Here is a 12,500-nt window from a genome sequence, read left to right on the forward strand (position 1 = left end):
TAGGAGCTATGCTTTTTTTTCTCCCTCCTGGTTTATATGTTGTTATCGACATTTGTGATCAACCCAATGCTACAAATACACATATTTAAAATTCACACCACTACGTTATTTATGGATTCTGCATAGGATTTCTCAAGGCAATAGGCTACATCCACTTGTATTTTATTTAGCAGGTGATAAGGCAATTAATATCCCACAAGTAGGCTAGATGTTCCCTGACACCAGTGGATCATGTCATTCGTGTCATTCTAGGATGGTGAACCTTCTTCCGAAATGTTATCAAAATTGCTATGATTAAAGCACACGTTTTATGACTTCTATCTAACTTATCTTCTTTTGCTTTTTCTTCTATATAGATTTCATGAAAATTAGGAGGAAATACCACAGATACCACTACTGTCCCCACAGACGCTGCATGCCGCTGCACTCCAGAGTCCCCTTCCCTTAAGGTGAGAACCAAAGAATTTAGTAGTAGTATCGTCTCGTTTTACGCACGCACGCAATTACAAACGCACACAAATGCATGTAAAGTATAGTTTAAGTAAAGTATGGCGATACATCTGGCATAAAGTGCATGTGGGTGGCAGTTCAGAGAGTGTGTGTTTGATTCGTGGCAGCAACGGGAGTCCAGAGGTTTAGAGGCGCGAAGCATAAATCTCACTAATGATGGAGGGTGTTTTATTACCCGGAGTGTTTGTGCGATGGACTGCCTCGGGTTTAGAAGGAAGGAGTTGGTCAAGCAACTTTGAGAAAGAGGGTGTTTCTGACTATTGTTTGACTAAGGAGTCCTTCTCTTTATGATCTTGGCCTGACGCATACACGCACCGTCACTGCCACGTACTTATCAGCATGGTTGCCTCACTCTGTGTTTATCTGTAAATGATTGAAACCCCTTTTTCCTCTCCCTCCGTTTCAGGTTGATGCGCAAGAATGAAGTGGTGAAAAGTCTGGCAGGAGCCGTGTTGGGCCGAAAGGTCCCTGTTGGACACTCGAGACCAGCACAGCGACCTGCTTTGATGAGAACACACCCAGAGACTGTAACCAAAACCGTTGTCTTCAGAATTTACAAAAAAAAACATATGTTGACCTGAAGGACACAGAAGTCTTGAGGACTTGTTTTTAAATGTTACTATAAAGTGTAAATAAATATATATATCACTGTGTCGTGGAGAAATGAGCTGGCACCATGTGTAAGCATCTTCCCTTTAAATATGCATACAATTTCACGTCTCACAAATAGAGCTTTACAATTAATGCAGGAGGTTGCATTTTCGCTTATGAAAACCCCGGCCTCCTAGCCATGGACCAAATAATTTAAAGGAAAGTATAATTTTGTGAAACATGACCATGTATTATTATTTCTTAAAAAAAATAGTGTTTATTAAGCGTGTATGCACTTCAAATAACGTTTAAATAAAAAATATGTTGTACTTTGTTTCCGTCTTCAGAGTATTTTTTTTGTAAATACCAACAAACAATCACTGTCCATGCAATTTGTGCTTACAGTAAAGATCTTGAATTCCATACACCTTTATATGACTGTCCCTTAACGTCCAGATTCGGACCGTTAACCATTAACCATAGGGTGCAGGTTCACCGAGCACCACACAGGTGCATTGTGGGCCTTATTTAGCCAAGACCTTGTAGCGACTCGTTGGGTGGCAGGACGCCAGGCAGAAGCGTCCTGAAGAAAGGAGTCATAAATACTAGACCCCCTGGTAGTTTACGGACCCTGTACTTTAAAAGGCGTGACAATGAACAACTACTGGCAAGGATACGAGGTCCTCCAATTCCCAGTGCCGTCCATATCATTGACAGACGTTAAAATGGACGAAGGACAAGAGACATTAGCTGATGCTGGCATTACAAAGCTTTGTATCTGGAGGATGGGTGTAATGTCATTCCACTATTATGGAAAGTTAAGAATATCAAATATTTATTCAAGGCAGATCCCATGGCATGATATCGAATAACCTAATCTTAAAAATAAATAAATCAGGAGTTAAGAATTGACAGTAAACATTCATATCATCACATTGACCACAAACACGCGTCAAACAATAACGTAAAATAATGATCATAGGCAGAAGCAGCATTGTAAGAACCTCAAACCCAAAACAGAAACAACAGAGAAAGTATCAGTGTGGTACCGTTTCCTCCTCCTCTCTCTGCGTAGGACGCCCGTGGGACTCTGAAGTGCATTTCGCTGGCGTCGCTCTCCCTGCTCAGCACGTGATTTACTACGATCAGTAACAACAATGCGGCCCCTTCTCTCCGTGGCCCTCCCAGGGGCCCCGGTGCGCTCACGCTCAGGTCACCAGGGGTCGTAACACCGCAATAAAGCCCCTCCCCTCTGATCTGTGACCCGCGACTCTTACCCCCTTCGTATGTTGCCGCTTTCCCGACCCCGCCCCCTCCTTTCTTACATCACTTATACCCCTCCCGGTATCAAAACAGGCCTTCAGACCCCTGTGTGCGTGTGCGTGAGAGAACGAGTCTTTGGGCTGGTGCACGCCATCGCGCGCGCATTGGAGGTCTTTTGTCACTTGGCAAACAACAGATATCTTTAGTCTCTTATCCCCTTTTGTCCCCTCCCTCCATCTGAGGGCTCCGCTCCACCTTAGCCTTGTTGGTCCCTCGTCTTTGTGTCATCTGTTCAAATATCCAGTGTCTCCGTAATGGGATCTGATCCCGCGGGGGCTCTTGAAGGACGGGGGTCGCTGGGAGGCTCTCTGGGGACGGACGCACGGCCGGGACGAGAGGGCCCTGGATCAGTGCTGGGCCGATTGGTTGAGCAGCCTCTTGCTCAGCAAGGTGTTGTGTTGTTTCAGATACTCTATGAGGTCCGCCTGCTTCTCCACCACCTCCTCCAGACCACAGCCCTCTCTGGAACACACACAACTCAGGGAGGGTCATAAAAGGGTCGGTCGAAATGCACAGGGAAACCTGCTTAGGCAGAGCAACCAGTTAGTGTTCATTTTTCAGCAGAGGGATTGAACTACACACCCTTGTGTACATGCGTGTGTACATAGTATGATTCACAACGTGAGTGAATGAGGGATTCTCACCTGAAGCCGGTTTCGGTGGTTAGGTGTGCGTCTCTGTAGGCGTGGCAATGTTCCTCTTGGCTCACATCGGGGACGGCACGCTCCCGGTTGAATCGCGCCACACGCACTGAAAGACAACGACCAGAACAACTCATCACCTTATTGAATGGAAACAGCCACTAAGAGGACATATCTGAAGCTGATCTCACGTTAGCAGATTGGGGGGCCTCTGACTGTGTTCGATTTGACATCGATTTGAAGGAAGGATGTATCATACGCTGACATATGGCCTTGTGTAACACAGAAAGACATTGGAGAGACTTTGCCACCAGGCCGTTGGTATTCATCTCTCTTTAGTAAACATTCTCATGGGACTTAGCGTCATCAGGTCTCTCTTGCAAAAGTGGCGTTTAACCTCAATAGACACTTCCTGAGTAAAACTGAGCAAACAATCCTATTTATGTTTCAAAGGATTTCATTATTCAGCGTTAAAAATAACTACAGCCAAATACAATTGTGGACAATGTGGACAAAGGAAGACAATTTATACTCAACTTTCATTACGTTTTGGTAACGTTTTGAGTATAGTTGCTAAAGACCCGTTGTCAAGGGTGTTTTACAATTTAAAACCACCCTTATTTGAGAGGCCATTGCTATGCATATAAGGGCGCACTCACACTAGGCCATCTGTACCTTTCCCTGAGTACATTTGCCCCCTAAAGTCGAGATCGTTTGGCTAGTGTGAGCACGCCATCCGTACTCAATTACAGTTCAATTCCGTGGCCTCAGTACACCTCGGAGGTGTGCTCAGGCCACGGTACAGATGCTAATGAGCCGACACGCACATACGCATACGCATGTACAAGAGGCAACCGTCAGTTGAGATTGCCTAGTGTGAGCACAGGCTAGCGAAACAGTGGGGGGGGGGGGGGGGGGGCAATCGTACTTCAGTACGGTACAGGGCAATTTTGTGTAAGTACGCCCTAATTGCATGTGTTTGATTCCCCGTACCGTCCGAGGGGTAAACACATCCTCACAGCCACAGCGGAGCACCTTCACCACCGTCCTGACCCCAGGGCAACACCAACATGGCCGCTCAGGTGACGTAAAGCACACATTTATTTGGCCGGAACTATTTCCTTGTAAAGCCACGCCGGCCCACGTATCCTGCACTTAGCCCCTAACGGGCTGCCATATCCTGCACTTAAACCGCTAACTCTCACACCCGCAACACACACCTTTACACAAGGGGAGGAGATGCCAGCTAAGTGTGTGTGTGTGTGTGTGTGTGTGTGTGTGTGTGTGTGTGTGTGTGTGTGTGTGTGTGTGTGTGTGTGTGTGTGTGTGTGTGTGTGTGTGTGTGTGTGTGTGTGTGTATACACATGTGCTCTATATAAACTATAGGGAGATATTGTTATGGTTAGTTGTAATTCTTAAACCGTGCATATGACTCAGATTTGACACCTTAAAAACAACTAATAAACTGCAGTATAAAATAACAGCTCTATAAAATGTAAATGCTTTTAAAAAGTTTTTAAATGCTCAAAGAGCGGTACTTAATATCAATACAAGAATTGTATCTGTGTCAGCATGTAATATAAAGTTGAAAAATATAACCTAAGATATTTGTACTGGGGAAAAAGTATAATAAGGAAGGCAAAAAGGGAAGAGTAGATTTTTGCTAAGGTATTATACTACACCATCTCAAAGAACCCACTATGAGCCACTACGGCAGATTATCAGGAGAAGGTAGCACAATTTGAATCAAGATAGGGCGCCTGTGTGTGTGTGTGTGTGTGTGTGTGTGTGTGTGTGTGTGTGTGTGTGTGTGTGTGTGTGTGTGTGTGTGTGTGTGTGTGTGTGTGTGTGTGTGTGTGTGTGTGTGTGTGTGTGTGTGTGTGTGTGTGTGTGTGTGTGTGTGTGATTAGCCAGAGGAAATTGACAGCGGGGTTCTAAAGAGCGCTACCTTTACTTTGCTTCAGTGCGGCATATCATCCCTAGCATCCACACAGACCGCTCGATAGGAATTCCGGGAATTCCTGCATAATGAGACCCTCCGTCAACCTGTGTGTGTCTGTGTGTGCGTAAATACTGTAATGGTGAGCAAGTACATGAGAAGGGGGAAAAACATTCCAGGAATGGCATGGGAGATCAATGGCTGGAAACAAGAGCATTTCTCTGCATTGTTTCAGAGATGTCACAGATGTTTGTTAAACCATTATGTCGGCGGGCTCTCTTGAAGGGACACAAAAAGGGTCCACCTCGAGTGGTTCTGTGAAAGAGCTCTAGTTGGAGCTCATACTCAAGAATACTGAAGCCCTAGTAGCCATTGCAGCCAAAACAAGCACAAACACACAGTACTCTGAAAGCATAAATTGGTGAGAGAGGACAGGGACATGTTGGAAGTGAGTATGGACTCTCTGATGCCATCAACCCTTTGAATCTGAATCACAGAGGACGACATAGGCAAGAGGGTGGGAAGAGCCGAGCAGACAGATATACAGTGGTGGTGACAGACGGAGAGACGGACCAAGGATGGAGGGGAGATGGAGGGAGGCTAAACGGCAGCAGTGGGATGGGGGCGACAGATCTCACACCTTGCTGACACACACACACACGCACGCACGCACACACACACACACACACACACACACACACACACACACACACACACACACACACACACACACACACACACACACACACACACACACACACACACACACACACACACACACACACACACACACACACACACACACACACCTCCATCAGGTCTTATGCGGTGATGAAACATACTTCAACCAGTACCTACTAAACGGTTGATTATGGTCCCACGTTCCCGCAATGACCACGCAGACGCTTCGACGCAGTCATGAACGTTTATGGTTCTGCGCCAGGTTTTAGTCAGCGGACCAATCATAGCCCTTGCTGCTGCGTCGCCTCGACGAAAGGTTACGATTTTTGGGAGGCGCACGTCCGGCCCTTGCGGCGGACGCAAGGAGGGTCCGCAAGGACGTAAGGGGTCCGTAACCCCATGCGTTGCGTGAACGTGGAACCATTAAGAGTCCTTAAGAGATTTCCAGTTGTAGCAGTAGCAGTAGCAGTAGTATCGCTAGCCAGGTGCCTACAGCTTACACCAGTTCATTGCCGTGCATGGGCACGATACACTTCTAACAGGTTAGGTTGGACAGAAGTAATAGAACAGCCCGTAGGACAGCGCGGAAGAGAACGTATGCAACTTTGCTCTGAAAGCTCTCATCTTGAAGATAACGGAATGCCTCATTGCACTAAGTACGTCTACAAATACACTTGAAGGCCACCTTAATGTTTTCCAGCTAATATGTTGATAGTCAGTACCTCACAGGACACTAAACTAAAACAACACCCTCTTTTAAAATTATTAGATTTATATATATATATATAGTAGGAAATGCAGATTCTGTGTCTCTTTAGACTATGTACATCGTTCATAGAAATAAACCATTGACATTACAAGGGTACCTAAGTGTGTGTGTGTGTGTGTGTGTGTGTGTGTGTGTGTGTGTGTGTGTGTGTGTGTGTGTGTGTGTGTGTGTGTGTGTGTGTGTGTGTGTGTGTGTGTGTGTGTGTGTGTGTGTGTGTGTGTGTGTTGGCCCCACAGTTCTTACAAAGTTCTAACCAAGTAGAGAAGGGATGTATTCGAAGTGACCTCTTTGAAGGCCAAGGCATGGCTTTGATGTGCATGGAGCATGCAGACCTATAGAGGGCCCAGCATTCATGTTATAATGAGGACAGCAGATACATACAGCCTCCCTCAAAAGATAGGCAGGCAAGCATGTGCCGTGGAGTGCATGAGCTCACACACACACTCACACACACACACACACGCAAGCACGCACACACATACACACTTCAAAGAGCAGAAGCCAAGAGGCCTTCCTCTGTGGAGCTCAATAGCTGTGGGCATCACCGCTAAAGGCTAAAATGTAAACAGACAAAAAAAAACATAATTTTCTTCCTTGTCCTTTGAAATGGCTTAAAATGCTGCCTAACTATTTAACAAGGTATCAAGTCATTTGCTCTAAACCTGCCAAAATAGAGGCCTGAATCCTTTCGGGAGAAGGCGCAGATAATCGGGTCGTCAGAACCCTTCTATGTGGATCCCCGTATGTTCGCAGTGGCCTGGTGTTGACCATCCACCAGATTGCAATGCAAGACTGATCTTCAAGAACAGTCGAGTAGTAGTGGTACTACCAAAATCAGCCCTGTTTTTAAAAGAGGATTAAAGAAGAGAGGGGTTGCTTTGCTTTCACCAACATGGTCAGAAGGATGGCAAGTGTGTGTCTGTGTGTGTGTGTGTTTATGCTGAAGACCATCTCTGTGGATGGGTCGTGCCTGACTGCACAGATCTAACCTGGAATGCAACAGGCACACACACACACGATCCCCCCGACTGTAAACAAGAGGACAATGTGTATGTCACTGTGTTTGGGTGGAGTGGGTTGAGGGTTAGCCTGTGGCTAGGCTAAAGCCTAATGTCTCTTATCTTCTCACCTCTGCATCTAGTATCTCTTACCCCAATCTGCGGCCCTCGGCCTCAAAACAAGCCTTTAAATAGATTTCCTTTCAATAAATCTCTCTTTAATAACAATATCCTCTGATTTGTTATCTTAAATAGGAGGTTTTCCTTTGTGGTTTGCGCTTTGTCCAGCTGTGGCAGATGTTTATACCAGCTGGAGCCTGTTCATTTACAACCGATTACGCAAGCTAGGAATGTCCTCCAAATCTCTTTTAAAGATTTTGGAATTGTTTCTGAAGTAGGTTTACATAAACAGTAACCAAATCGAGAGTTAGGGCGTTAGGGTGAGGGTTCAGAAGGAGGGACAACGAGTGGACAAAGGCTGGGAGGGAGGGAGAGAGGGAGGGAGAGAGAGTGTGTTAGAGAGAGTAGCGCGTGGCTGACGGTTGGCTGCTGGCTGTTTGTGGTGCGTTTGAACAGGGCAGGGCATGGCACATTGTGATGCGAATGCACGGGGGCTGCAGAGCGGGGGATGAGGCCGCAGCATGTAATTCAGAGGGTGTGTCGTGTCAACACACCACAGCTATTAACACGGCTAGGAGCAACGCTCGGTTGAACAGGGAAAATAACAGGAGCAGAAGTAAAGTGGGATCTACATTGAAAAACACTTCTGAAAACTCAGCCGGGACTTAATTGACTTGATATGAGATATGAACCGTATCCTTATCAGCCATTACAATGGACAATTCACAAAAATTGCATTGAAGCCCTTCGGTGGTCAAGAAATTCAAAATGGGTGTTCAAAAGACGCCTGCTAGCAGCCAATAGTGGATAGATGGGAGCTTTATGCAGGTACAGATATGCAGGGTTACGTCTTGAAACAATTGGTTGGCTGGTAGATGCCTCATCCTGCAGGTAAAAATACATATTTTTAACAGTTTTGGGAACCTGGTTACCTGTGTAGATGAGTAGGCATGGCAACGCCACTACAAGTTCTATCCCCAGAATCGCGATAACCATGTAAATGGAGATGGCCTCCGAGAGTCCAGAAGACTGGACCAATAGCAGCAGCACATTTCCTACAGGCACAACCAGAACAAGCACACATACAGAAAACTGAAACAAAGTGTGACAACAGGGACCCCTTGTGGTACAAGCAAGTTCTGCACTTTTTCGAAAAGAAACCCTTCCAACTCTGATGCAGTTACAATACAAGCTGCGAACAGGCCCTGTCGGGCAGCAGGTAGATAGTTCCACAGGAACAAATTGTTTTAAGGGGAGGTACATACATTGTGGTAAACTATCAGTCCACATCTAGTTAACTACAACATGCTGGTTGTAGTTACATTTTTTTTTTAATTTCCTTTCCATTAAGCTTTGTATCGTTAGAAACCCACTCATATTTTTGAATGGTCGTGCATCATTCCCTTATTTTCTGGAGACTGGAGAGATCCGTATCGATCTCCAACACTTCCTGTTTAAGATGACGCAATATGATGATTTTTGCGTAGAAGTAAATAGGAAGTGTAAGAGAGGAGGATTCTCGTAAGACTACAAGCACTAGGGGGTGGGACCCGCTGATCTAGATCAGCAGGAATGGCCAGCGAGGCTGTGCATGGTGGTGCATGGTGGGAGTTGTTGTCTTCAATCCACAAGTGCCAAAAAGTAACTTTCTGCCTTTTCTTGGTCAAGACGGCACCGAATTAGAATTTTATTTCATTATTCGACTACATATAGGACCCAATTTCAATACATATTCATGCCTCCACCGGTGAAATGCTCCTTTAAGAGAAAGCACGTTTTCCTGGGTTCGTACCAAATCATCAATGTGGAACAAGTGAGTTGGTTTTTTCCCAATATATCACAAAGGGAAGGTCAGTCTAAACTCAATGATCGACGCGTACCTGTGGAGTGTACGGCGAGGGGCAGGTGCTTCAACCTCCGGGTGTTTCGGTAGAAGTGGAGGTACCCCCGACTCCGGGCGCGGTTGTGGTGGCGGTGCACGTAAACGGCAAACAGCAGCACCAGCACCGACATGCACACCTTCCCGAACACGATGGTGCTCTGCCCTGTGACGTTCCTCAGCACGTTGGCGCACTCCTGCTCCTCGCCCAACTTCAGTGGGCACATCACGGCGACGCACAGCGACAACACCACATAGGCAACCTGAAGATAAAACCAAAATGAAATGAAAGGACAAGGTCTCTCAGGATTAGGGTCGGTGTAGCTCAGGAGGTCGGGCGGGATGACTTCAACCGGAAGGTTGCTAGTTCGATCCCCCTCTCGAGTTGACTGACTTGAACCGGAAGGTTGCTTGTTTGATCCCCGGCTCGAGTTGGCTTTCGCCTTGCATGGTTGACGGCGCCGTCGGTGTGTAATTCTGTGTATGAACCGTTGCAAGTCGCTTTGGATAAAATGCATATGTATAGAATGAGGAGACGGAGTAGTATGTGCATGAGTATGTCTGAGTATATAGTGAATTTGAGACAGGCTGGTAGTAGGCAGACAAATGTGTGAGGGACTAGCCGAGAGGTGGATCGAGTGTTTAATCCATAGAGGGACTTCCAGCTGAATGGTGGACGGTTCGCTTCACAATGTCTGCAGTAGTCGACTTGCAAACACTTGGAAGACGCCTAAACCACAATGACCTTAAGTCACTTTGGATTTAACGTGGCTGATAAAATGACTATTGCAATGTTAATGGAGCACATACATGAATGAGGGAGAGCAGGACGGCAGAATAAGTGGTCGGTATGGTCCGGAACTCTTTCCTGATGGCCGAGTGGAGGGCGTCAGGGGAGATCAACGGCCCGTCCACTAGGGGGTCGTCTTCTGTGCTCGGATCGAGACACACGGAGCTACTCACCTGTTCCATCGCAAAGTGAAAGTGAGAAAGTGAAGTGAGTACTTGAGTGGTGCAAGGTTCAACATTATCACCAAGCTACGGTTCTACTATCACCATGCTACGGTTCTACAAAATAGTAGTTTGTTATGCATGCATGTGTATATATATATATATATATATATATATATATATATATATATATATATATATATATATATATATAAATCGTTTTTTACTTATTTTTCTTATAGTTTGATAGTAAAATGCATAGTGGTATAGTCCAATATTTGTGTGTCACTGTCAGGAAAAGCGCTTAAAATAAAAAGGTATTGTAATGTAATATTATTAGCTCTTTACGGCTTAATTATTTCAATGTTTCAATGACATTTGGAAAGTGATTGTGACATAGACGGTTCTGACTGAAATTATACTTCAATAGTGCTATAGGGCAAACATTAAGCCCAGGAAAAAGTAATGATATTAAATATGCTGTTTCTTCCTGAAAATACAGGAGTCTGCCTCCTACTCTTGAAGCAATGTGTAAGTTGTGGATTTTACTGTATTTCATTACTCTCATTCTTATGCAGTTTTGTGAACTGAACTTAATTTGGTATTTTGTACAGATAGGACTAAAGATTATAGCACTTGATTTTATTTTGGTGGACCTCAACGTTAAGACACATTGAAATACATGCAAGTCGAATCAGAATATTGCACATCATCCCATCCCAACATATCGTGTTAAAGTCCAATACTCTGCATGAGGCACTCCGCTGTTGTGGCGACATCATATTACCAACAGCTCCCTTCATCCTGTCAGCAGGATGAAGGGAACTTATGCAATTAAAACAACTAACAACCTTTCCCCACGAGGCGACATGCTCGATACAAACCACACACATTTGCAGTGTACAATGTGTACTTTAAATAGAGTATATGTTATATCAGGATAGCGTCGTTGATATCGATATATTGGAGCCGTTCAATAAATAGTGCATTATAATCTGCAGCAGCACTCCAGTGCTAAGCGATGAACTAGCTAAATGCTGTGTCAGAACGAAGCGAATCATACATACTGGATACTGCGGCGGTCCTTTTGAGTCCATTTGTGCAATTTCTCATCGAGTTTTTGGGCCGATATTAAAAAAGATCACGTCAAACGAAACAACAACAAACAACGTCGCTTGGCCAGTCCGCGCTCTTTGAGAACGGAGAGTGACACAGCAGGCACGTGACGCAGCTCTTCCTAAGGGATACTTCCGGGCTAAACAACACGGGCAACTTCTCCAATCTATTATTAGGGCACGTTTCCAGAGAGATGGTTCTCAAATGGCTCTGCCTCGAACCTAGGCCTATCTCATATTTAACATATGATAAATATGTCGTATGACGCCACAGTAAAGACTTAATTGAAAGGGATATATGTATTTATTTTAGGTTTATTTATTTTAATCATTTTTATTAAGGCATTTAATTCAATACCAAGTTGTTTCATCGTTTTTATTTTGAAAAAAAACGTCAACATTATCACTGGACGAATCGGACAAAGGACAGTTGAAGGAAAACAGAAGAAAACTTTAATTTCACAATTTTATTGACAAACATACCCTTGCTATAAAAGACAATGAACTGAACATGTTGTGTGAGATAGACTGTTAGCGCTGAGCGGGGCGTGGATAACACGGTGTTAAGCTATTCTGTTAACGTGTTTCAGGTTAAAGGCAATAGCGCGGGAAGTAGAGGGCAAAAGGTACATTCAAACCACGAGGAGGCAGCGTTCGTGAAGAGAGGAAGAGGGGGGAACTACCGTAACTTCGATGAGGGATGGGGATGGTTGGGGAAGCAGCAAATACATTTTTCTCATTGGTAAGCTCAAGGTTAGGAGGTTGAAAAATATTTTTTTGCTGGTATGGAACTGTGCTTCAAGTGAAAACAGCATGTTTGCGGACACACTCACACACAGATACATAATAACATACACATTCATTCACTGTGCCTGACCCAGAGATCTGCGTAAGTACAAAACTGTCTTCTCATACTTTCTCTCTCCTTGCTCATAACTTAAGGCACTGAGTCTGATGCAATCAAGCTATCGCAAAGAAAAAAC

The 12,500-nt window shown here is 44.9% G+C and overlaps 3 protein-coding genes across 5 annotated transcripts in view; 1 reads left to right on the forward strand and 2 right to left on the reverse strand.

The window, feature by feature from the left end:
• Positions 1 to 1,425, forward strand: part of apela (apelin receptor early endogenous ligand) — a 2,716-nt gene extending 1,291 nt beyond the window's left edge. Inside the window, exons 2-3 of the mRNA XM_056586700.1 lie at positions 357 to 449; positions 917 to 1,425. Coding sequence (XP_056442675.1) covers positions 357 to 448 — 92 coding nt within the window. The 3' untranslated portion in view covers position 449; positions 917 to 1,425. The remainder of the gene's footprint in view (positions 1 to 356; positions 450 to 916) is intronic.
• Positions 144 to 11,644, reverse strand: tmem192 (transmembrane protein 192). Of its 2 annotated transcripts, XM_056586698.1 has the most exons (6): positions 11,470 to 11,644; positions 10,262 to 10,414; positions 9,453 to 9,714; positions 8,505 to 8,627; positions 3,069 to 3,174; positions 150 to 2,886 (listed from the first exon to the last, which is right to left on the reverse strand). In XM_056586698.1, the coding sequence occupies exons 1-6, from the start codon at positions 11,497 to 11,499 to the stop codon at positions 2,772 to 2,774; spliced, it is 789 nt and encodes a 262-aa protein (XP_056442673.1). In that variant the 5' UTR covers positions 11,500 to 11,644; the 3' UTR covers positions 150 to 2,771. The 2 variants fall into 2 exon arrangements, with proteins under 2 accessions (XP_056442674.1, XP_056442673.1); XM_056586699.1 differs by lacking the exon at positions 8,505 to 8,627 and having other exon boundaries at positions 144 to 2,886.
• A 192-nt stretch (positions 11,645 to 11,836) lies between these two features.
• LOC130379511 (LIM and calponin homology domains-containing protein 1-like) overlaps positions 11,837 to 12,500 on the reverse strand; it is a 26,294-nt gene continuing 25,630 nt past the window's right edge. For both annotated transcript variants that reach the window (XM_056586387.1, XM_056586385.1), the window contains exon 31: positions 11,837 to 12,500. This exon is cut by the window's right edge and continues 938 nt beyond it. The gene's annotated coding sequence lies outside the window, so the exon portion shown is untranslated.

The sequence above is a fragment of the Gadus chalcogrammus genome, chromosome 3 (genome assembly GCF_026213295.1).
Source record: "Gadus chalcogrammus isolate NIFS_2021 chromosome 3, NIFS_Gcha_1.0, whole genome shotgun sequence".
NCBI classification, from domain to species: Eukaryota; Metazoa; Chordata; class Actinopteri; order Gadiformes; family Gadidae; genus Gadus; species Gadus chalcogrammus.